The 25,124-nt window shown below is 39.6% G+C and overlaps 1 protein-coding gene across 1 annotated transcript in view; it reads right to left on the minus strand.

Annotated features, from left to right (window-relative positions):
- The window catches only part of LOC140495785 (gamma-aminobutyric acid receptor subunit alpha-3-like), a 240,500-nt gene that overhangs the window by 210,211 nt on the left and 5,165 nt on the right, over positions 1-25,124 (minus strand). The window contains exon 2 of the mRNA XM_072594888.1: positions 9,753-9,885. Within this exon, the coding sequence (XP_072450989.1) occupies positions 9,753-9,838 (86 nt within the window). The 5' untranslated portion in view covers positions 9,839-9,885. The remainder of the gene's footprint in view (positions 1-9,752; positions 9,886-25,124) is intronic.

Genomic DNA, 25,124 nt, shown 5'->3' on the forward strand with positions numbered 1-25,124 from the left:
CAACAGAAAGAACATCATATCATACCAAAGAGAGATTTGAATATACTATACCAGTAGAGAGGGGACTACATATAATACCAGTTCAAAGTAGATACTGGCTATAATTGCTGAAGAAACCCTGTCTATAATTCCAGCAGAGAATGCCATATCAACAGCAGAAAAAAGAGCACTGTTTGTGATATCAGCAGAGAAGACAGAAAGAGCCATATCAAGCAGATCCAGCAGAAAGAGCCATAGCTACAATACTAGGCAGAGAGTGTCCCTACCTGTAAAACCAGGAGAAACAGCTCTGAATATAGTATAGGCAGAGACAGCCCTATATATAATAACAGCAGAGGAGGCTCTGTGTATGCTACTGGTTGACAGCACCCTCTTCATAACACCCTGCTCATAACACTACCAGAGAGTGTACTCTCCATAATAACAGAGAAAGCACTTTGGGTAACACCAGCAGAATGTTGCCTATTACACCAGAGAGAAGCCTGTTCATAATACCAGCAGAGAGAGCACTACCTCTAATATCAGAGAATGTACCATCCATAGAACCAGCAGAGAGAGGGCAGAAACAGCATTGTCTTTAATACCAGCAGATAGTAGCCTATATAAAGCAGCAAAGAGCCTTGCTCATTATTCCACAGTGAGGGCATGACCTTTAATACCAAGAAAATATACCCTGACACTACTATCAGTAAAGAGAGCCTTGTATCTAATATCAGCTGAAAGAAAAATTGGTCTATAATACAGATACAAATAAAATCCTGTTGAGAATACCAGCCGAGAGAACATAGTCTAGGGGGAGCGATGGCCTAATTGCATTATTGCTCAACTATTAACCCAGAGATGCTGATAAATTTCTAGGATACCAGTTTGAATCTCACTATGGCAGAAAATGGAATTTGAATTCAATAAGATTCAGAAATTAAAGCATTGTCAATTGTTGGAAACTCTGTCTAAAATACTAGCAGAGAGCCTTATTATTTACAATATCAGCAATAGAGAGGCCTTTCAAACGTTTTAGATTTGTTGCTCTCGCCTCCTCATTCAGCATTGAGGGTACCTGGGAAAGGGAACTTAACTCTTTGGAATATCTTTTTGACTGTAGTAAAATTTAAACAAGCACCAAGTCACCTGTAACTATATCTCCAGCAATCCCATCAGCTATAACCAGCATAATTCAGCCTCCTTCAGGTGTCAGCTAAAGGTAAGCTTTGCTCAGTTATCACCTTTTCAGCTCCGTTGGTTTAATTCCATTCTTCATTTAAATGAGCAATAAAATAGACAGAAATTCAATCATTTCATCTCGCTTACAATTTCAGTTGAACTGGTAAGACATACCATTCATTATTTACAAACCAATAAACTGTGCCAGGTTGTCTATGTGTAATTACAGAAGAAAACCAAGAATTCTGGCTTGGGTGATTTCATGGACTGCAGAGAGTCTATCTTTAAATTTACTCATCTTTCTCTGTCTGGTCTACATTTTTAAAACTGTAGAAACTCTAGTCAACCACACCGACTGCTCATTACTATCATCGCCTCTCCCTCTGTCTTCTCAATTTGCCCTCCTGTTCCAGAGATTTCAGAATGGGTGATCAAAGTCAATTATGAGTCTGATGAAGTAAGCTAGTCTGCCCTGGTGAGTAATGCACGCAATTTACTAAATTAATTAGTAACATGAGTGACTTGGTGGAGGTTTATTGAATAAGAAGTGAGGCAAACCAAATACATTGAGATAGTGGCTATATGGTTTGGGAATTCTCAGATGAAATCTGTAAGAAACAGGTCCAATAATAAGGAGTGGTGTAGAGAGATCTGATAATCAGTTAGAGTGGGATATGGGAACATTGTATTATCACTTCCATCAAATTGTAAGGACTGTTTATTGGCCACAGGGGTTTATACTGGACTTGGTTCCCACTTAATGGGGTGGGGTGGGGTGGGGTGGGGTGGGGTGTCCATGATGTTGACTGGAAGGTATCCTTCAGTGAGGTTGACTATGTCAGACTGTTAACTGACTCATGTCCTCATAATTAGTGCCTTGGAGAAAATAAATCAGTCACAACTTCAAATCAGGGAAGTGATGGAAGCTCTTGAAGGTGTTACAGCTTTCCTCTAAGAATAGCCATGCTGCTTTCTCACTGTCACAGGGATGCCAGATCACATGGATGTAAAACCTGAAAATGCAAGGGCCTGGAAAGACATCCCTTTTTATCATCATTTCTATACAATAACATTTAATGCAGATTGTTCTCTCAGATCAGCCTAGACCCCATCCTACTGCATGATGGTAATAGTGGCTGTGCATATGGAACAAAGGAGCGACTAAAGTTAAGTCCAGAAACAGTGCAATGCTGTAGGTGAAGGCGAAGACAAGCCTAGTGATTGAACCCACAAGAGGAAGAAGAGCTCAGTGGTGTCAGGAGGCACTGAGTAAGGCCTATCTAGGGACAGCATCAAATCGTGGAAAGAAAGAGCATCCACAACAATTGGAGAAACACTAAAACAAGAAGAAAATTAGTCAGCTACAGTGAATAAAAGTTTACAGTGAATCAAAGGTGTTTGCAAAAATAGGAAAGAAATGAGCAAATACAATTTTGTCATTTAAGAAACGTTTGGACAGGTACATGGATGAGATAGACATGGAGGGATATGAACCAAATGCAGGTAAATGGTACTAGATTAATTGTGGAAACTGTTGGGCTGAAGGGCCTGTTTCCATGTTGTAAACCTCTTTGACTCCAAGTTGTACCAGAGTGCACTGATTCCATATGGATTTTTTTCTATTGTGTTTAATTCTGTGTTATAAGGGAATAGATGACTTTTCCATTTTTATCATCGTTTCTATTGTTCTCTAAACCCTTCTCACCTTAAACCTATACTGTCTTGTTTTTGACTTGCCTCCCAAGGGGAAAAGCTGTTAGCTACCTACCTTTCATGAGTTTATAGTCCTCTATAAGGTCATCCCTCAGTCTCCTATGCTTCAGGGAAAAGAATCCCTGCCTCATCCAGTCCACCTAGCAGTCTAGTTAATCTTTTCTGCAATCTTTCTAGGTTAAAAATATCCTTTCTATTGTAAGGCAACTTACCAACATTATTACAACTCTGAGAACATCTAATACTATATCTCTAACAGGACCAATCCAGTTCATTTCCAAGACAGAAATTTTTCAAAATATTTTGATGGCCTTCAAGTAATTAAAATTTATTAGTAATCTGATGGAAGTGCAGATAACTTGTCCTTAATTCTGATAGTTATGCTCCTGTCTTAGATTCCTTCCCATAACCCCAATTCCTTTTTCCTTTTTTTTTAAAAGCTTCAAAAGTGGTGGCTCACTTTTTTTCTACCAACTCTATCCCCAGTACTCCAGCCTGAGAACACTGGTAAGATTATTATTCTAAGGTAATTTAGTTCTTACAAATTCCTTTTCTTCAGAACATTGCTTAACACATTACTTCATCACAAGCCTTTCAGCATTTTGGTTAGTTGATACAAATCTTTCTCACAGAGTCATACAAATGTATAGCACAGAAAAAAAGGCCCTTTCACTTAAGTCACACTAGTCAAAAACAACTACCTATCTATTCTAATCCCATTTTCAATCACTTGGCCCATAGTCTTCTATACCTTAACATCATAAGTGTGCATCTAAATAATTCTTAAATGTTATGAATGTTTCTGTCTCTACCACCCTTACAAACAACGAGTTCCAGATTTTCACCACACTCTGGTTGATTTTTTTTTCCTCACATCCCCTCTAAACTTTCTGTTCCTTATCTTAAATCTATACTTCCTGCTCATTGATCTCTTTGAATAATTCTCAACACATACTGAATGAACTTAGAAAGTTCTCCCCCTAAAGCCTCTGGATAATTTGCTGGAACTCTGGGTAACTTCCTCTTTCAGAATTATGGGTAATGTAATTTTTTTAGAATAAAGCTAATTGTTAACTCTGAGTTCACCCCCTCAACTCATATGGTTAAACTAAATTTCAAAAGATGAAAATTTAAAGGAAATAATATTCAAATGCATATTATATATATATATATATAAATCTCACAGCTACATCACAAGGAAGAAGTGGGAGTAAAAAGTTAAATTTTCATAGTCAAACGTCAATGATTAAAATGGGAGTAGTAAATGAACTTGTGGAAAATGCAAAATCAAGAGTTAATTGTAGCTTTAATCTAAGCATGTAAAAAAGAATCTGTGTCATACTGATGTTAGATCACATGGAACTTGGGTCTGAGTGTTTCTTACTATGTCTCATATACAGTCATATTCATGTTCACTCAAAGTGTAGATCCAATTTTACTGTGGGGGTATAGGTACCTGCCATTTATGGTCACAGGATCAGTGCATGCTAGTAACCCTGCTATCAGCGGTTTCCGTGCCAACCGGGGTCAAATTCTAATGGTTTCTGTGCAGACTTGTTGTAGAAGCAATGTAGTGTCAATGTGCAAATATAAGGAATAAGAGATCCATTATATTGCACTTTACTTAGCTGTCGTAGGTTATATAATTAACTTCCAATGGTCCAGTTGCATATCTTTCAGGATTCCGACCAGTGAGGTATTTGTTCACGTGTTGACTTTAGCTATGACTGAGCGTTTGTCACTTTTCTTCGGGCATATAATGCTAATAGTAAAAAATGTAGTGAAGTATTACACAATATATCACATTCACAATACAGCAGACTTGTTTGCCTTCCATGAAATTCTCAACCCAGAGAAAATTCTCTACCTTTGCCACCCTTACTGCTTCTTTCAGTTGATGTTCAGCATGGAGGAGATTGATTCTTCAGCTGAGGGTAGTGGGATAGGGTCAGGGGTAGATGATAATTAGCAGAAGGCTTCAAGCCCTCTTTCTCCTCCTGTGTTCTGACTCATCAATATTGGATATCCATCCTATTGTTGTAGTGTCATCAGCAAACTTGTAGATGGGGTTCATTCAGAATTTGGCTACACAGTCGTGGATATACAGATGGTACAGTAGGGGGCTGAGAACACATCATTGAGGGGGGTCCAGTGTTGAGGGTTATCATGGAGGAGATGCAGTTGTCTATCTTCACCGATTGCAGTCTGTGGGTTAGGAAGCTGAGGATCCAGGTGCAAGGGCAGAACCAAGACCTTGGTCTCAGAGTTTTGAGATTAGATTAGGTTAGATTAGATTCCCTACAATATGGAAACAAGCCCTTCGGCCCAACAAGTCCACACCGACCCTCCGAAGAGTAACCCACCCAGACCTATTTCCCTCTGACTAATGCACCTAATACTATGGGCAATTTAGCATGGTCAATCTACCTGACCTGCACATCTTTGGACTGTGGGAGGAAATCGGAGCACCCGGAGGAAACCCACGTAGACACAGAGAGAATGTGAAAACCCCACACAGACAGTCGCCCGAGGCTGTAATCGAACCTGGGTCCCTGGCGCTGTGAGGCTGCAGTGCCGCCCAATCTGGTGGAATTATAGTGTTGAAGATGGAATTGCAGTCAATGAGTAGAAGTTATCAAGATGTTCCAGGGATGAGTGTAGGGCTATGGAAATGGTGTCCCCTGCAGTCCTGTTTCATTGGTAGGCAAATTGAGAGGGATTGAGGCAGGCTAGGAGGTTAGAGTTGGCATGGGCCACGACCAGCCTCTGAAGCATTTCAAAATTATGAAGGTAAGAGCCATTGGATGGTAGTCATTAAGGCACATTGCATGTGTTTCCTTTGGTACTGGGGGGAGTCAATTGGCCCAAGGACATAATTTATCAATCTTCAAACCTGTCAATTTTTCAAGACTACATTTTTACTAGTTTTTTTGAGTTCCTCAGTTTCATAATTCCCACATTTGCCTAATAATTTTACAAGATTTTCTTTTTTTTGTGAAAATAAATACAAAATGACTGTTTAGTTCTCCTCTATTTCTCAGTTCTCCACTACAATTTCTTTAATCCCCACATTTGTCCCAGTTGTTATTTTCCTGACACCTACTTAAAGAAGCGTTTATAGCCCACCTTGTGGTTCATGCTAGCTCATATTTATTTTCTACATTTTCTTTCATTCTCAATTTCCTAGTCACCTTTGCTGGTTTCTAAATTTCTCCCACTACTCAGGCTTACCACATTTTCTAGCATCTTTAAAAGCCACTTTATTTAATGCAATCTTTGACACCATTTGTTAGTCATGGTTGATTCACCTTTTGTAAGAATGGGTCTTAGTGTTTACGAGCAAGGAATGTATGTTGAAATAAAAACAAAGAACTGTAGTTGCTGGAAATCTGAATCAAAAACAAAGTGCTGAAGAAACTCAGCAGGTCTGACAATGTCTGTAGAGAGAAAAACAGAGTTAATGATTCAAGTCCACTGACCCTTCATCAGAACTAAAACTAAAGGACGTATTTATATTGATGGTGGGGGGAGTGAAGAAAGTATATGGAAATGGTGCTTAGAGAGAGAGAGAGAGACCGAGAGAAAGAAGGGCGAGGTAAACAAAAGGATTTCTGATTGTAAACGGAGAGATATATAGAGTAGGGTGTCAATGAGAAGTGGAAATAGTTTAAAATGGTTGGCAGTGCTGGGGTAACCCATTAATGTAGGATCTAAGGATGCAGGAGGAGGGTAACAAATATGGAGGAGTGTCCATCTTTTGGAATTGTAAACTTAATGTTGATGGCTGAAGGCTTTAGGTATCTCAACAGAAGGCGAGGTGTTGTTCCTCCAAGTTGCATTCAGCCTTGCTGGAGCACTACAGAGACCTGAACATGACACAGAAATATTGGCATGAGAACATGGTGATGTGTTGAAGTGGCAGGCAACTGGAAGCTCAAGGATTTTTACAATATTGAACATCTATAGTATCCCTTTAAATGCTTGCTATTGACCATTCAAACCTTTCATATATTTTCCCAATCCACCACAGACAACTTGCCCTTCATACCTTCATAGTTTGCTTTGTTCAGATTTAACACATTCATTTTATAATGAAATGTATTGCATTTGAACTTAGTATGATATTCTATCAAATTGGGGTGACTATTTCCCAAAGGCACCTTCACAAGAAACTTACTCCCACTATGACACTATGAAACAAATAAATCACATTCAAACTTAATGTGAAATCCTATCATATAATGGTCACTATTTTTCAATTTGATTTGTAATTACTCCAGGGCTGGTTACCTCCTTCTCAAACCAGCTACTTTCATTTATCTTACATTTAAAGTTTTAAATCCACAAACTAAATGCTATTTTCCTAAACCATATAAATCTGAGTTATATATTCATAATAGAATAATCTCATAATTCCCAACATTTCCCTGCATCTGCCACTGTTGCCCACTCATTTAATGTGTCTTATTGTGTTCTCGCCACAGCTTCCCTCCCACCTTCTTTGTATTGTCAGCAAACTGAGATCCATTACTCTTTGTCTTTTCTTCTAAGTCAATTATGAGATTGTATTTTCTTTTATTCATTCATGAGACACAGGCTATTGTCCATCCTGAGTTGCTCTTGATAAGCTGCTTGTGAATTACTGCTGTCCAATGTTGTAGGTATACCCACAGTTCTGTTAGGAGGGAATTCCAGGATTCTAACCCAGTGACAATTAAGGAAAGGTGATAGATTTCCAAGTCAGGCTGGTGAGCAACGTGGAGGTGGGGTAGTGTTGCTTTAACTGAAGGCCTGGAACCTTTCAGAGATTTTAAAGTTTTCATTGGGAGTGAAAACTTGCCATGAAAATCCATTTCAAAGAATACGGAAACAGCCACACTCAATGAGGAGAATATAAAATGAAAGCTCAACCGTTACAAACAGAAAACCATGGGAAGTATCTTTATTACCTGAAAGTCTGATTGTAACATTGACAGGATGCCAGTATTTGAATGAGTCAGGTTGGACTGGGATGAGAGACTAGTTGTTTTCCAGCAGAGGCCTCATTTAGACTGAATGAGTGTTGGATGGAAATAACAGATTGAGGAGATTTGGCATACTGTATTGACATATATCCCTTTCACACTCCAAAAACCTCAATAGTCGTTTTTGCCACTAAAGTGGTTTGGGCCACTTGGTTACCAGTGTCACTGAGCACAAATTTGGGGAAATACCTGATCTTGATTGTTACTTTCATTGTTGAAATGAAAACCTCACAGGCTTGGTTTTACATTTCAGGGCAGAATAAAACGTGGGAGCGGACAGGGGCCATTTAGCCTGCAGAAATCGAGACTGAGTGCTCTGCTCACCCAGAAAGATATGCCAGTGAACTTATGATTAACACCTATTGATCTAATCCATCTTGTATACTCCTAAAATGAAACATCCCCATGACCAGGAATTTTATTTCCAAGTCTTGGTGTTTTATTTTGACTATTTTATCCCCCTGGGCACTTAGGCCTCTGACATCCCAGCATCTCAATCGAGGCTCAGAAGGATCAATTAGTGGATGACAGCAACCAAAATGTTAATTTATGGTGCCAGAGGTGTATGCCTGCACAATCAGTGCTACAAATAAAGCCGATCAGCAGGCGGAGAGCTGATGCTACAATCAGGGAGGCAGTTGGCACTAGAATTGTGAAGGCCCTGTGCTTGCCAAATCTCTTTTAGGTTCCCCCAGTAGTCATAGGGAAATTGAGAAACAAATTTGTAAGGAGATCCCAGTTATCTGTAAGAATAATAGGATGGTTATGGTAGGGGATTTTAACTTTCCAAACATAGACTGGGACTGCCATAATGTTAAGGGTTTAGATGTGAGGAATCTGTTACGTATGTACAAGGAAATTTTCTGATATAGTATTTGGATGCACCTACTAGACAAGGTGCAAAACTTGATTGAGTCTTGGGAAACAAGGCAGGGCAGATGACAAAGGTGTCAATGGGAGAGAACTTTGGGGCCAGTGACTATAATTCTATTAGTTTTAAAATAGTGATGGAAAAGGAGAAACTAAATCTAAAAGTTGAAGTTTTAAATTGGAGGAAGGCCAATTTTGACAGTATTCGGCAAGACCTTTCAAAAGTTTATTGGGGGCGATGTTCTCATCTAAAGGGACGGTGGAAAATGGGAAGCTTTCAAAAATGAGATACTGAGAGTTCAGGGACAATATGTTCCTGTTAGGGTGAAGACCATTGCTAATATTTGTAGGGAATGCTGAATGACAAGAGAAATTGAGATTTTGGTCAAGAATAAGAAGGAAGTGTAGGTACGGGCAAGATTAGAGTGGTGTTGGAAAAGCACACCATGTCGGGCAGCATCTGAGGAGCAAGAAAATTGACATTTCAGGCGAAAGCCCTTCATCAGGAATGTAGAAACATGAGAGAACTAGTGAATCCTTAGAAGAGTATAAAGACAGTAGGAGTACACTTAAGAGGGAAATCAAGGGGGCAAAAAGGGGACATATTTGGCAAATAGGATTAAGGAGAATCCAAAGGGATTTTACAAATACATTAAGGATAAAAAAAGTAACGAGAGAGAGAATAGGGCCCCATAGAGATCAGCAAGTCTGCCTATGTGTGGGATTATAGGAGATGGATAAGATACTAAATGTGTATTTTTCATTCAGTGTTTATGTTAGAAAAGGATATGGAAGATAGAGAACATGAGGAAGAAAAGAAACAAAGAGATTACAAGGACCTAACATCACACATCAGAAAGCCCCACACATAAGGCTCCTGAGTCCCTCTGCCGTCTTTCTTGCACACCAAATGTGAATCCAATTTGCCAGCCAATTCCTGAGTAACACTTGTATGACTGTGAAATGCTTGGTGCAGGCACTTACCCGTGCACAGTGAGGCTGCTCTTGGAAAGAAGGGCTATCACAAGGAAGCTATAGAGTACGAAGAATCCCAAAACTTGTTCAGCCATGTCCTGAATCTGTCCCCTGTATCAGCGCACTCACATGAGATGGTGATCTGCAGAGAGTCAAAGTCAGAATAACTTTCAGCTCAGGATAGATAAGTCAATACACATTCTCCTTTTGACTGAACCTTTCTCTCTAGATTTGGATCTCTGGGTAGTTAATTATTTGGAAATGTTACTCTCATCATTGACATTACTGCTTTTTATGAATTGTTAATTTTTAATTTAGGTTTGTTTAGGCTCATGGATGGCTGCCTTTCAATTTGTTACTGCCTTTGTTCTCCACTTAGCACATTTCTCAACCCACACACCGTGCAAGCAAAAAAGCTAACAGTGCACTCCTTCATGTCAGAGTTACCCTTCAGTGGGATGGAATAGAACTGCTGGACTTTGCTAGGTTCAGCACTCATCTTCACCATGAGCCACATCAATTGACATCAAGAGTAAAACAACTATTTGATGCGACGGCATGGTCATTTATGACCTTCGATAGTCTCACTTTATTGGGTCCATGGGAACATTAATGGGGCCATTCCTTTAGCTCATCCACATCAACAATCCATTTGCATTGTGATCCATGAACATTATGGCATGAGATGACAATGTGCATTTATTTTACACAATATTGATCAGGTCTTAAATTACCTTCAGTGAATATTATAACATCTCCATGTTACTGGGCAAAACACAAAAGTATCCTCATTTATAGACATCACCACTCTTACACTCACACTCGTACTCTCACAACTGTACTCTCACACCCACACTCTTTAACCCACACACCCGCACTCTCACACCCGCACTCTCACACTTGCCCTCTCAAACCTGTACTCACGTCCACACTCTCATGCCCACAGCCACACTCTCATACAATCACATCCATATCCTTATGCTCTCATACCAACACTCTCACACCTGCACCTTGACACCCTCACCCACACTCTCACACCCATACTCTCAGACCCATACCCTCATATTCTCACACTACAGCGTCACACTCTCACACTCACTGTCTCACACCTGCACACTCACTCCCACACTTTCACACCTTTACCCGTACACTCACACTCTTACACCCACACCCTCAAACTCTCACACCCACATCCTCTGATTCACCTCTGGCTTCAAACAGTTCATCTTTGCATTTGTACATCATACTTCTCTTCGCCTGATCCACAAGGTGATGTTCAGTGCTCCTCTGAGCTTGTTTCCCAAGAACACCAATTACACTGTCCCTCACGATTCCTTTCAACCAAGTCTTCATTGTGCTGAATTCAGATTCTAATGTCCTTACTCTGATTGCATTTATTCTCTTACAGAGACAGCTGCAGTTTAGTTGTTAGCTCCCTTGTCCAGAAATCAGAAGCTGATTGGCTTGTGCTCCACTCTAAAAAATTGAGTGTACACTTCAGACTGACCATGGCAGGATGTGCGAATGCTCTATTGTTGAAGATGATTGGCAGAATTTTGTCAAGACAGCAGTAAGTTTATGAAGAGCAAGTGAAAGACCTGGACTGTCTCTGGCCCACCCAACTGAACTTTAACTTTGGCATTCTGTTCTAACAAAGGATCACTGGACTCGAAATGTTAACTCTGCTTTCTGTCTCCGCATATGCCGCCACACCTGCAGAGTTTCTCCAGCAATCTTTGTTCTCGTTTCATATTGGGCATTGCTGAGGTCACCTTCACCTAGATTCCAGACCCTGGGCCAATCAGGGAGGGCCTGGATCGCAGAGGACCAAGGAGTAACGTAAGTGATTTGTGGGGGAGGTGAATGTTGTGAGGGATGGTGGAAGGAATGTCATTTTGGGAAGATGTGGGAGAGAGGATTAGGTTTGAATCCTGGGATAGAGGGTGCTTCTCAGTAAACAGTGTGCAGCCCAATGTCCAATTTCTCATTCCGTCACTGGGTTTCTTTGACAAACAATCTTTGCCAACTCCTTCTCCCTCTCACTACAGAAATGGCAAGATCCCTTACAGGTTGACTTCTTAGGTTTGGCACATTAAGACAGCGGGGGGGGCGAAGCATGGGTTTGAGTTGTGGGTCAAGGGATAAGGAGATGAAAGAAAGAGGTCTTAAAGACTATGAACTCAACTGGCTCTAGATTCCAATGTTGGAGGTAAGCATACTGACCTGCTGGTCTTGCTACCTCTCTGTCTCCTCGAGCAAGCCTCAGGAGTGACCTCAGGCCACCCCTTGACATTAAAATAGGTTGGGCCAGCTTTCCCAGAATGGAGACATAATCACTGAATCGGGAAATATCTCAGCTCCCACATCCGTCCTTCTGGAGAAAAATCTGACAACAAGACATAAGGAGCTATTTTACCTTCCTACAAGTGACCTTCACCTTGACAGTAGAACAATCCTCTTGTATTTTTTTCACATCTGATGAATATTTGTGAGCTGCTCCAGCTCTCTCTTTTTCCCCCTTCTTCTAGAACTACCCATTCTTGCTTTGGTCTCACTCTCTGGCTCTGATAGTTCAGTCTAATCACACGCAAGTAGCGCTGTTTATGTTACATGAATGTGCATTGGCTAATCAACTGTGTGAAGGATTATAACCAACCTTGACCAATGACAAGTCCCTTCAATAAGAGTGATCATTGTCTAGTGACCAGCAGGGAACACCTAAGCAGTGACTCTGATTGTTGTTGCAAATTTTAATTGGTGCAGAGGTGAATGAACCTCTCTGGCAGCTCTTCTTTGAGAAAGTCACACACAATGACCTTGCTGCAGCATCTGTCAACTGCATTGGTCAATTGTCTGGAGATTTGTCTGTCTGCAGGACTTACGTTAGAGTCTGTTAGCCCATCTTTAGAAGTTTGCAATGTTCAACCTTAAGATATGTGTCAATTAAAACTGCTGTACCACTGGCCTTACTTCCTTTCAAACAACTCAAGAATTGCTGCTTCTAATACATTCTCCAGCTTTACAAGGCATTCCAATCAGAAAACAAGTGATGGAATTATGTGGGGCTTTTTAAAAAAGGTTTATGCAAATTTGGAGTTAGAAAATAGTGGAATCAACTAACATCTGACAACAGGTAAATCTTGGCTTTTAAGCTATATATTTTTTTTCTGGTCATGTTTCTGAGCTTTCAGGTCTACTTAACTATCATTTATTTTTAAATTGGATCAGCAGCGTTCCCTTTATTTTTGAGAGGTAGTGGTAGAGTACACATTGTGCTTCATAGCATTGTTATAACTCTTGGTTTTGATCATATTTGTAACTTCAACCATTTTTATGTTTAAATAATTGAAGAGAAATTAGCTCTGACTTGTTGGTGGACAATGTCCTATCAATGAATCTATGTTCTCTCTGACTCACAAGGAGAGAAACTGCCCCTTTGTTTGAGTTCTGTATTATCCAACAATGTTGCCTTACCTAGTCTTCAATTAGCTTTCTAAATATCATCCATTCAACTGTTGGTATCTTTAGTAGATGACCTAAACTATTACATTGTGGGAGTTTGCCTCTTCTAGTAGGTTTTATCAGTATTTATGTTATCCTCCAAGAAACTGTGTTGCACAAAAGCTGTCAGAAAGTAGAGAATGTATGTGTACTTTGAAATCAAGAATTGTCAATATTGAGACTGAATGTTCGTCTTGACTTCTGTTTTATTCAAATTGCAGAAAGAGTTCATTTAGTTACAATTGACTGCAAACAAGTCAACAAACAACCAGTTATGTCATGTCCGTTCAAAGAGATACCAGTCAAACAACAATTGGTCCAGGGTCAGCCAGTCATGGAACTACAGGTCAAGGAAATGTTAGTTGTCAAACAACCAAATGACATCTCTGGATGATTTCATTGGACTCATAATGTAAGAGAATACTTTGAAATTATGTATGTTAAGAGAGAAACAGTTAATATTTTTAACCCGCTCTGTCTCTTCTTCAGATTTCCAGCATCGACAGTATTTTGTTTTAATTAAAATAATGAGCGGGATGACCTATTTAATCTCCTTCATGAATCTTTAACTGATTCAGACAGTAGCACAGCCTAATGAACAAATTATTATGTCAGATTTGAGCGTAATGTCAGATGATGAGATGCCACAAATCCAAGAGGAATATTTCCATTTATAATTTTGCAAGGAAGAATTATCATTGCCAGTGACAGGGATCAAGCAGTAATCTTCAAGAAACACAAGTGAACACATTGGGTTCACCAAAAAAACAACCATAGAGAGCATACAATTCATATTCACACTTTGGCAATGGATTAAGAATAAAGATTTGCTTACACAGATTAAATACATAAGTCTTGATGAGAGCCAGCAGGAACATCTGATGTCCAATGATCACAGATTCAGAACACAGTCAAGAATAAATTACTTGATTCAGAGACCAAGATATTGCAAAGAAATAAATTACTGTTTTAACAGAACAGCCACCTGTGAAGGACACTGAAGAGTTAAAAGGTACCATGCAAAGGAGTAGTTATCTGATTCAACGAGGAAGAATTCATCTGAGGAGGAAATCCACGAGGTTCAGTATCTTCCAGATGATGTAATTCTTCAATTCCCTGCATCAAAAGTAGCAACATCCTCTGCAGTGAGTATCCAAGAAATAAGAGATAGTCCAATTTAAATGGACTTACAGACCTCACTTGATCAAAACCAAAACACAGGTTCATGGTCCTTAAGTTAAGACTTCCAAACCCAAAACAAACACCTTCTAGAAAAAGAGGGACACCTTCAGACTACCTGAACTTGTATAGTCAGTGACTTGGGGCAGACAGGCTGCTGATAATTGTAATTATATATAAGTTTACACATGATAGTTATGAATCTCTGTCATTGCAGGGTTATTATATGCTCATCAAAGAGACACTAATATGATTTAAATGGTTTTCTGGAGAAATAGACATGATTTCCCATATGGTTGAAGTATGGGTCTGCAGGGTATCTATTCAAAGTTAGACAGACATTTCCTGATGTCTCAATGGGTAAATATGATGTTCATTGCACCACTGAGCCAAATCTCAGCACCTAATCCTTGTTCTGGATGCTGTCAAGCTTCTTGAGTGTTGCTAGAGTTGCACTCATCCAGGCAAGTGGGGAGTATTTCAACATACTCCTGACTTGGACTGTGTAGATGGATTTGGGAAGGTGATGACTTTGTGGCAACACTGTTAGACTATTCATCCAGAGACTCAGGCAATGTTCTAGGGACCTGGGTTCAAATCCTGCCATGGCAGATTGTGGATCTTTTAATTAATAAAAATCTGAGATTAAAAGTGTAATGATAACTATGAAACCATTTTAACTGTCAGAAAATCCCATCTGGATCACTGAAGTCCTTTTGGAAAGGAAATTACCATCTTTAACTGGTCTATACTATATGTGACGCTATACCCACAGCAATGTCGATGACTGCCTTCTGGGGCAACCAGGGATGGGCAATAAATGTTGGCCTAGTTAGTGATGCCCATGTCCTGTGAATGAATAAAAAAAAGTTATTTATAAAGGTGGTCCAGTTCAGATTTGGGTCAATATCAACTCACAGGATGTTGATAGAGAGGCATTCAGTGTTGGTGTTCCCATTGAATATTGAGGTGTGATGGTTAGATTCTATTTTGTTGGAGATGGTGATTGCCTGGCATTTTACTTGCCACTTGAAAGGCCAAGCCTGAATATTATCCAGGTCTTGCTGTGTTTAGTCATAGACTGCTTCAGTATCTAAGGAGTTGTTATTGGTGCTGAAGATTGCGTGATCATCGGCGAACATCCCCACTTCTGACCTTATCATGAAGTGAAGGGCATTGGTGAAATGATTGGAGACAGTTGGGCCGAGCACATGAGCCTGAGGAACTCCTGCAGAGATGTCCTGGAGCTTCGATTGACCTCCAACAGTGAGATCGCAGACTGTCATTTCCCTTAAAGTAAAGCATGCTCAACATAATTACAGCTTATCCCAACACTTTGCCTGAGAGCTGTTAACTGTTACCATCTTTAACTGGTCTATACTTTAACTGGAGACAAGCAGCCTCTGATCATCCTGAGCAAAAGAGGGAAATCTAAATGTTGTTTTGCCAACGGATTTCCTGCTTGTGAATTACCAATCTCAATGGCAGACCCAATAATTCTTTACTTCATGGGTATGTGTACGTGTGTTTATGTGTGTTTCCATGTGTATCTGAGTGTGGGTGTGTTTTTTTGTGGGATTGGGTGTTATTATGAATGTGTTTGTGTGTGTCTGTGTTGTAGTGCATGGATGTGTGATTGGGTGTTCTGTGTATACATATTTTGGAGGGTGGTATTAATTATGTGTGTGTCTGTGCATGTGTGTTTGTATGTGCATACATGCTAGCAGGTATATGTTTGGCCGTGTCTGTCTGAAGTAGTGTGGATATGCAAACATAGTGTGTGCACGTGGCTGTGTCTGTGCATGGACATGTGTCTGTGATTTCTTGTATGAGCACATAGTGTGTGCATCTGTGACAGTGTATGTGTTGGTATGTGTGTATATATGTGAATGTGTGGGTGTACGTGTATCTATGTGAGAATGTGTGTTCATCTGTGTGCGTGTATATGTATATTTATGTGTGTAGTGATTGTAACGAGGTCAGCCAAGTGGACCTAATAGAACTGAGCTCCCTTATTGGGGCTGTTAATTTGGTTCACTCAGGGACCTCTGGGTGACAGATTAAAAACAGGAGTGTCAATCACCCTGTCTGAGAGCTGGCTCTGAGGGAACTGAATCTGTGGCAAGGACTTTCCACATGTAAATAAAGGGTGACTTGGTGATGGGATACCAGCTTCTGTATTTCAATGTGTCTGTACCTCTTTGAACATGACCTGGAGGAGCTGGTATTGGACTGGGGCGGACAAAGTTAAAAATCACACAACACCAGGTTATAGTCCAACAGGTTTATTTGGAAGCACTAGCTTTCGGAGTTCTGCTCCTTCATCAGGTGATTGTTTTTTGAATAGGTATATGAGTGTGAATAAATATGTGTGTGTGTGAGAGTGTGTCTGAGTGTGAAATGTCAGAATGGAAGGCTGACACTGTATTTGTGAAGGAGCCCTGGTCAGATTCTCAAAAATATTCTTTTCCATTGCATAAGACATGTGACTTTCAATAATTTTCCTTAAAAAACATCGAACATGACTTTTTAGTAAATATTAAATTACAAAATAATATCTATTCCACCTCAGTCTGTCAAATGTACCAATTTTCCGTTGAAGACGAGTCCTCAAAAATGTAATAATTAGAATGACTTCATGACAATTAGAAACAAAATTAGAAGTAGATTTTATTGTCACGTGTATTCAGATACAGGAGCACAGTGAAAAGTGTACAATGTCGCCATTTCTAGTGCCATCTTAGGTACCAAGTAGAAAAATAAATAGTTATAAGTTAAACATTACAGTCTTTCTTAGTATAAAGTAGAAAAATAAAGAAATAAAATTTCAGTACTCTTTCTTAAGTGCTTAGACATTCTGAGCTCACATTCTGTAACAGGATTCAATCTCCTCAAATTTGGCCCGCTCTCTGGGAGACCTCGGGCTGTCTACTCTCACTGTCACCACAGATACCGGGGGGAGGGGGGGCTCCCTCACTGCCATATGGAGCTCAATCTCCCTGCATTGGGCTCAATCTCCAACTATCAAAGCACCAATCCAAGTCCCCAGGCATTGCCATGCATTGAACCTCTAGCGGATTGTCAAAGCCCTGATCAGGGCCCCAGCTACTGCTTCATGTAACTGATGATGTTATGGTTGCCAAGAGCTAAAAGAAGCAACAGATACTTTCGAAGGGATATTGAAAACTTTTTATCATTACTTTAAAACTAATAAAATTCTTGAATGAGCAAGATTTAACAAAAAGGTTTAGCATCCATGAAAAAAAAAGATTTCATTAATGATCCCTCCAGCTTAGTGGAGGAATGCAACAATAATGACTCAAGTCAGAGAATTGTTGAAAGAATTGCTGGTGATTTTCTGTCGTGTACCACACCAAACAAACTGATAAACTGAGCATGTAAACAGAAATAAATAAGTACAATTTTGTAGCCATTATAGAAACATAGCTGCAGGATGACATAGGTTGAATATTGAGGGTTGTGAGTCCTGGTTGTGAGACAAGAAACCAGGAAACAAATGTTGGGGTTTGATCTGTTAATTTATGATAGTATTGGCAGAATAGAGCAGATGACTGAAGTTCTGAAACAGGATATAAAAGTGGTTTAGAAAGACATGAGAAATCATAAAGGCAAAAAATCTCTAATGGAAGATCTCCTAAGAGTAGTCACATGTATGGATGGAAAATAAAGGAAGAAATAATGGGATCTTGTGAGAAAGGGACAGTGATTTTCAAGAGTGATTTTAACCTACATTTAGATTGGAATAATCAGATGAGCAAAAGTAGCGTAAATGAGGAGTTCATAAAATGTTTGTGAGATTGTTTGTCATAACAACACATTCTGCAGCCAGCCAGAGGGAAGGCTAGACTCAATCTGATTTTATGTAAAGAGATATGAATAATTAAAGCCCTCATATGAAAGCACCCCTCAATAACAGCAATTATAACATTATTCACTTTTTATTAAGTTTGAGGGAGGCAAGAGTGGGTCCAAGAATAGCACTTAAAATAAAATGTTCAGACTTATGAGGGAGAAAGTGAGGACTGCAGATGCTGCAGATGCTGGAGATCAGAGTCGAAGAGTGTGGTGCTGGAAAAGCACAGCCGGTCAGGCAGCATCCGAGGAGCAGAAGAATCGGCATTTTAGGCATAAGCTTTTCATCAAGAATGAGGGGGCCCTCACATTCCCGATGAGGAGCTTATGCCCGAAACATCGACTCTCCTGCTTCTCAGATGCTGCCTGACCGGTTGTGCTTTTCCAGCACCACACATTTTGACTGAGACCTATGAGGGCATGAAAGCAGAGTTCACTAAAGTCAGCTGACAAACTAAATTAAAGGATAAATCAATAGAGATGTAGTAAGTGGCATTTAAAGGGGTATTAGACAATACACAGAATAGATATATCCAAATAGAAATAAAAATTCCAAGGGAGGAACTACCATCTGTGGTTAACTAAAGAAGCTAAAGACAGTCCACAGTTCTTTGACAGATTTGACAATGTAAAAAAAAAGTAAAAGATTAATATGAAGGCAAAACAGAATATGCGATAAAGTTAGCTAGAAGTATCAATACATATTTCAAAGAAAAGTTAACTAAGTAAACATTGTTCCTATAGAAGGTGTGACTGGGGAATTAGTAATGGAAAATAAAGCGATGGCATATGAATTGAACAGGTTCACTATGGAAGATGCAACTAACATCCCAGAAATAGGTGTGAATCAGGAAATGGAAGGAATAGAGGAATACAGAAAAATTGAAATCTCTAGGTAAGTGGTACTGAGCAAATAGTTGGAACTGTGGGCTGACAAGTTCATGTCTCCTGATGAACTTCATTCTAGAATATTTAAAGAAATAGCTTGTAAGATAGTGATGCATTGGCTCTAATTTTTGAAAATTCCCTGGTTATGGGGAAATTTCTATTAGATTATGAAGAAAACAAATGTAACTCAATTGAGAAAGGAGAAAAGCACAAAGCATGAAGCTCAAGGTCAGTTGTTTGAACATTTGGTATTAGGAAAATATTAGAAGCTATTATCAAAGGTGTTATACTTGGGAACTTGGGCAAGTTCAAAGTAATCATGAAGAGTCAATATGTTTTTGTGAAAGAAAATTCCTATTTAAAAGTTTTTCAGAGTTCTTTGAAGTAACATGTACAATGGAGAAAGGGGAACTGGTAGATGTAGTATTCTTAGATTTCCAGAAGACATGTGATAAGATGCAACCATCAAGACCATCATGGTGTAGTTGGTGATACATTGGTTTGGAGAGAAATTACTGGAGAAACTCAGCAGGCCTGGCAGCAACTATGGAGAGAAAGCAGAGTTAACATTTAGGATCCAGTGACACTTCTTCAGAATGAGTTGTAGCTAAGATGATCAGAAGCTCATTAAAGGAATTTCCCATCAAGCCACTCATCAACCTAACTTGGGAATATATTGCCATTCCTTCACTTTCACAAGGTCATAAACCCCTGGAACTTTTTCCATAACATCCCTGTGGGTGAATCCATACCACAGAGACTACGACAGCTCCATACGGTGGCTCATCATCACCTTCTCAAGGATTTACACAGCTGAATTTATCACCAAAACTCACACCCACCGAGTAAACAAAACAGCTGATCAAAATCATGAATGTTGGATCAGTCCAGAACCATAATAAAGATGCTCATCAAAATTGATAACAAATATTTTATCATTAAGGATGAATCCCTTTGTGAAGAAAAGGGTTAACTATTAATCGAAAAATAACAACTGAGCTTATCTATAATTACTTATGTCATAGTGATTTCAAATCAGACAGAACTAGCACTGCATTCTGGGGGGCTTCCCTCTCTCTTTCCATCCTCTGTGTATGGTTATGTTCAGTCAGTGGAGCCTAGACATTCTACATGGTGGCAGTGATGACTACAAGTATCACTCTGACCAATAGAAGGGCTGTTCATCTAGCATGAGAAATACAGACTCCGTGCATCATAATGTTATTGCCATGTGAAAATGAAGAGCATACTTACATACAGAAGCTTTCACCAAAATGCCATCAATGCAATTGCACACATACCTCATCAATGGGTTTAAAACCATGTGTCACTAATATTATTACAACCATGTGTAATCAACTAAACTGCACCCTTGTGTTGCCAGTGAAATTGATACTACAATCATGCATCATCAATAAAATTACAGCTATTAGTGAAATTATAATCATGTATTACCAATGACATGCCATAATGTGTCACCAGCTATATTATCCTTTTTGACTCACTCTATCTATTGAAATATGCCAGAAATCTGTGGATATTGCAACATTCAAGGAATGGGTGTTCTAATGTTGCTATGTTCAACTGTTCCAATGGTTGCTGCATTCAATCCCACCACAGAACAAATGCATGGTTTGTTCTGAGATATTCAGTAAGTCATTTAGAATAGTTCAAAGGTTTAGTCATTGGAGAGGAAGTCAGTAGTCAAAGGAAACTGCTAGTCAGTGAGCAACTGATGGAAAAAGATGAGAGTTCAATCCTGTTTAAGCATGTCGAATTCAGGAGAAGTTCTTTGATGTAGAGGCAGTATTGAGGTTAGGGCTAATAACAAAATGTGAATGCTGTTTGCTTTTGACAGAAGGTGTATGTCATTTATAGTTCAGAGCAGCTGAGATTCAGAGTGAAGGAAGCCCACAAGCTTTGTGCAGCTGATGAGCATTAGAATTCAGAGAAACCTGGGGTAGTTCCAGCTCGGTGAAACTGGCTGACTGTGAAAAAGCTAGAGTCATGATTACAGTGCAGTTTCAAGAATCCAAGGGAGATGAGTCCCAGGAAAGGAGGGTGAAGTGGCAGACCACGAGCAGTCCATAGTGGAATCGTTTTTCTATGGATGCCCAACAGCAACAGAGACATGGAAGAGCAGATTGGGAGGCAGATTTTGGAAATGTGCAGAAGTAACAAGGTTGTCCTCATGGATGACTTCAACTTCCCTAATATTAATTGGAACTCCCTTAGTGTAAACAGTCTGGATGGAGCAGATTTTGTCAGGTGTGTCCAGGAAGGATTCCTGACTCAATATGTAGATAGATCGACTAGACAGGAGGCTATTCGGATTAGGTGCATGGCAACGAATCAGGTCAGGTGTCATATCTCTTGGTGAAAGAGCATTTCAGTGGTTATGATCAGAACTTCCTGACCTTTATTATAGTTATGGAGAGGGAGAGGAGCAGATGGTATGGGAAAGTATTTTAACTGGGGTGGGTGGATTACAATGCTGTTAGGCAGGAACTGTGGAGCATAAATTGGGAACTGATATTCTCAGGGAAATGGACAACAGAAATTTGGAGGTTGTTTCGGGAGCACTTGCTGCAGCTGCTGAATAGGTTTGTCCCACTGAGGCAAGGAAGTGATAGTAGGATGAAGGAACCTTGGATGACAAGAGGTGTGGAATATCTAGTCAGGAGGAAGAAGGAAGCTTACTTAAGGTTGAGATAGCAAGAATCAGACAGGGGTCTAGAGGGTTTCAAGGTAGCCAGGAAGGAACTGAAGAAGGGACTTAAGAGAGCTAGAAGGGGCATAAAAAAGCCTTAGCGGGCAGGATTAAGGAAAACCTTAAGGCATTCTACATGGATGTGAGGGACAAGAAGATGGCCAGAATGAGGGTACAGCCAATCAGGGATAGTGGAGGGAACTTGTGTCTGGAGTCGGTGGAGGTAGGGGAGGTCCTTAATGAATACTTTGCTTCAGTATTCACCAGTGAGAGGGACATTGTCATTTGTGAGGACAGTGTGAAACAGGCTGATGCTAAGACGAAGGATGTGCTGGAATTTTTGAAATACTTGAGGATAAATAAATCCCTGGGCCAGACGGGATATATGCAAGGTAATGACGGGAAGTGAGGGAAGAGATTGCTGTGCCTTTGGCGATGATCTTTTCATCCTCACTGTCCACTGCAGTAGTACCAGATGATTGGAGGGAGGCAAATATTACTCTCTTGTTCTAGAAAGGGAATAGGGATAACCCTGGAAGTTACAGATCAGTCAGTCTTATGTTGGTGGTGGGCAAAATATTGGAGAAGATTCTGAGAGGTAGAGTTTATAATTACTTGGAAAACCATAGTTTTATTAGAAATAATCAGCATGGCTTTGTGAGAGGCAGGCCATGCCTTACAAGCCTTATTGAATGCTTTGAGGATGCGACAAAACACATTGATGAAGGTAGAGCAGTGGATGTGGTGTACATGGATTTTAGCAAGGTATTTGATAAGGTTCCCCATGGGTACACTCATTCAGAAAGTAAGGAGGCATGGGATTCAGGCAAACCTGTCTATCGAGATACAGAATTGGCTGGCCCATAGAAGAGAAAAGGTGGTGGTAGATGAAAAATATGCATCCTGGAGCTCAGTAACCAGTGGCATCCTGCAGGGATCAGTTCTGGGACCTCTGCTCTTTGTGATTTTTATAAATGACTTAGATAAGAAAGTGGAAGGGTGGGTTAGTAAGTTTGCCAATAACATGAAGGTTGGGGGTGTTATGGATAGTATGAGGGCAACCCAACATGTAGGTTGCAGTGCGATATTGACAGGATGCAGAGCTGGACTGATAAGTGGCAGATGGAGTTCAACCTGGAAAAGTGTGAAGTGATTCACTTTGGAAGTTCAATTTGAATGCAGGTTACAGGGTTAACGGTGGGATTCTTGACAATGTGAAGGGTCCACGTCCATAGATAATTCAAAGTTACCACCCAAGTTGATAGAATTGTTGAGAAGGTGAATGCTGTGTTGACATTCATTGGCAGGAGCATTGAGTTTAAGAGCCGCAAGGTTGTGCTGCAGATCTATAAAGCCCTGGATAGACCATACTTGGAATATTATGTTCAATTCTGGTTGCCTTATTATAGGAAAGATGTGGATGCTTTAGAGAGGGTACAGAGGAGATTTACCAGGATGCTGCCTGGACTGGTAGGGCATGTCTTATGAAGAAAAGTTGAAGGAGTTGGGGCTTTTCTCATTGGAGTGAAGAAGGATAAGAGATGACTTGATAAAGATGTACAAGATGAAGACAGACATAAATAGAGTGGATAGCCAGAGATCTTTTCCCAGGGCAGAACTGGCTATTACAAGGGGGCATAATTTTAAGGTGATTGGAGGAAGATTTAGGGGAAATGTCAGAGGTAGGTTTTTTACACAGACAATGGTGGGTGTGTGGAATGCACCGCCAGCAGGTGGAGTCAGATACATTGGAGACATTTAAGCAACTCTTGGATAGGGACATGGTTGCTAGTAAAATGAAGGGTTTGTAGGTTAGTTTGATCTTACAGTAGGATAAAAGGTTGGCACAATATCCTGGGTCAAAGGGCATGTACTGTGCTGTACATTTCTTCATTCTATGTTCTGAACATGTTATGTGGATGCGTGGTAATTGTAATTAAATTGTCTGTGGGTTCCCCTCAATTTTGATGCCATTCGATAGGCACGTAGGACAGGACATTCAAAGATTTTCATGAAACATTTTTGAGCAAATTCTAAGCTAGGTCTTCAACAGAGAAAAGAAAATTGAATTCCTTGTAAACTTTTAAGGAGATTTGATGGCCTGCAGTGTCATTACTGTCTGGGGACAGTTGGGAAATTTTTTTTGGTCTTCACTGACCAGGTTTGTCTGTTACCCATATTTACCTAATTTTAAATCAAGATATTATAAGATAAATTCTATAGATATGCAGATGATTTTACTTTTCTAAAATTCTTTTGTAACATTTATTGTTGTTTGTCCAAAAGTATTGAATCTTGTGCCTTTATCCTCCTGTAAATACCTGGGATCTTACATTTCATCTATGTTAAACAGGAAGCTACTGGTCCTTAGCCATATTGTTAATAATGTGGTGGTCTTGGTCTGAAATCATAACACGATTGTCTCAGTTAAAGTACATCCATGTACTGTCAATTAAATTATAAGATGTGTCATCAGTGGCACTACAACCAAAATTACACCAAGGTGCCATCAATGGAATTACAGCAATTTGTTTTCATCAATTAAATTACATGCATTTATCATTGAAATTACATTCATGTGTTATCAATGAAATTACATTCATGCATTTTCAGAGAAATTACATCCATACATCATTAATGAAATTATATCCATGTATTATCAATGAAATTACATTCATGCATCAACGAAATTATATAAATGCATCATCAATGACTTCATATCCATGCACCACCCATGATATTCACCAATTAAATGATATCCTTGTGTCAGCAAAGCAATTAAAACCATGTATCATCAATGAAATTACATGATGCCACATCAGTGACATTACAGTCAAAATTACTGATGATTTTCAGACAAGTATCATCAATGGAATTAATGGAAAGTGCCATCAGGGAAATCAAGAAGTAAGATCATCAATAGGGTTTCAGCCATTTATCATTGGTAACATTATAATCAATAATCATTAATGATAATAGCTGCATGCCCTTAATGAGATTGTATCTGCATACCCTTTGTGACATTGCATCAATGTACCGTCAATGATGCCCTATAATAACGTGTATTCAGTGCCATGAAATGTCATGGCTTGTCAATAATATCATATTCCCATTCCATCAGTTATCATCTGAATTAGCTTCCATGTTTAATGTAAGTAAAGTCAAATTCACAGTTTAGCAATAATGAGTGACATCAAAGACATTAATCAAAAACTGATATTCCAACCATG

This window comes from Chiloscyllium punctatum, chromosome 25 (assembly GCF_047496795.1).
Source record: "Chiloscyllium punctatum isolate Juve2018m chromosome 25, sChiPun1.3, whole genome shotgun sequence".
Classification (NCBI taxonomy): Eukaryota; Metazoa; Chordata; class Chondrichthyes; order Orectolobiformes; family Hemiscylliidae; genus Chiloscyllium; species Chiloscyllium punctatum.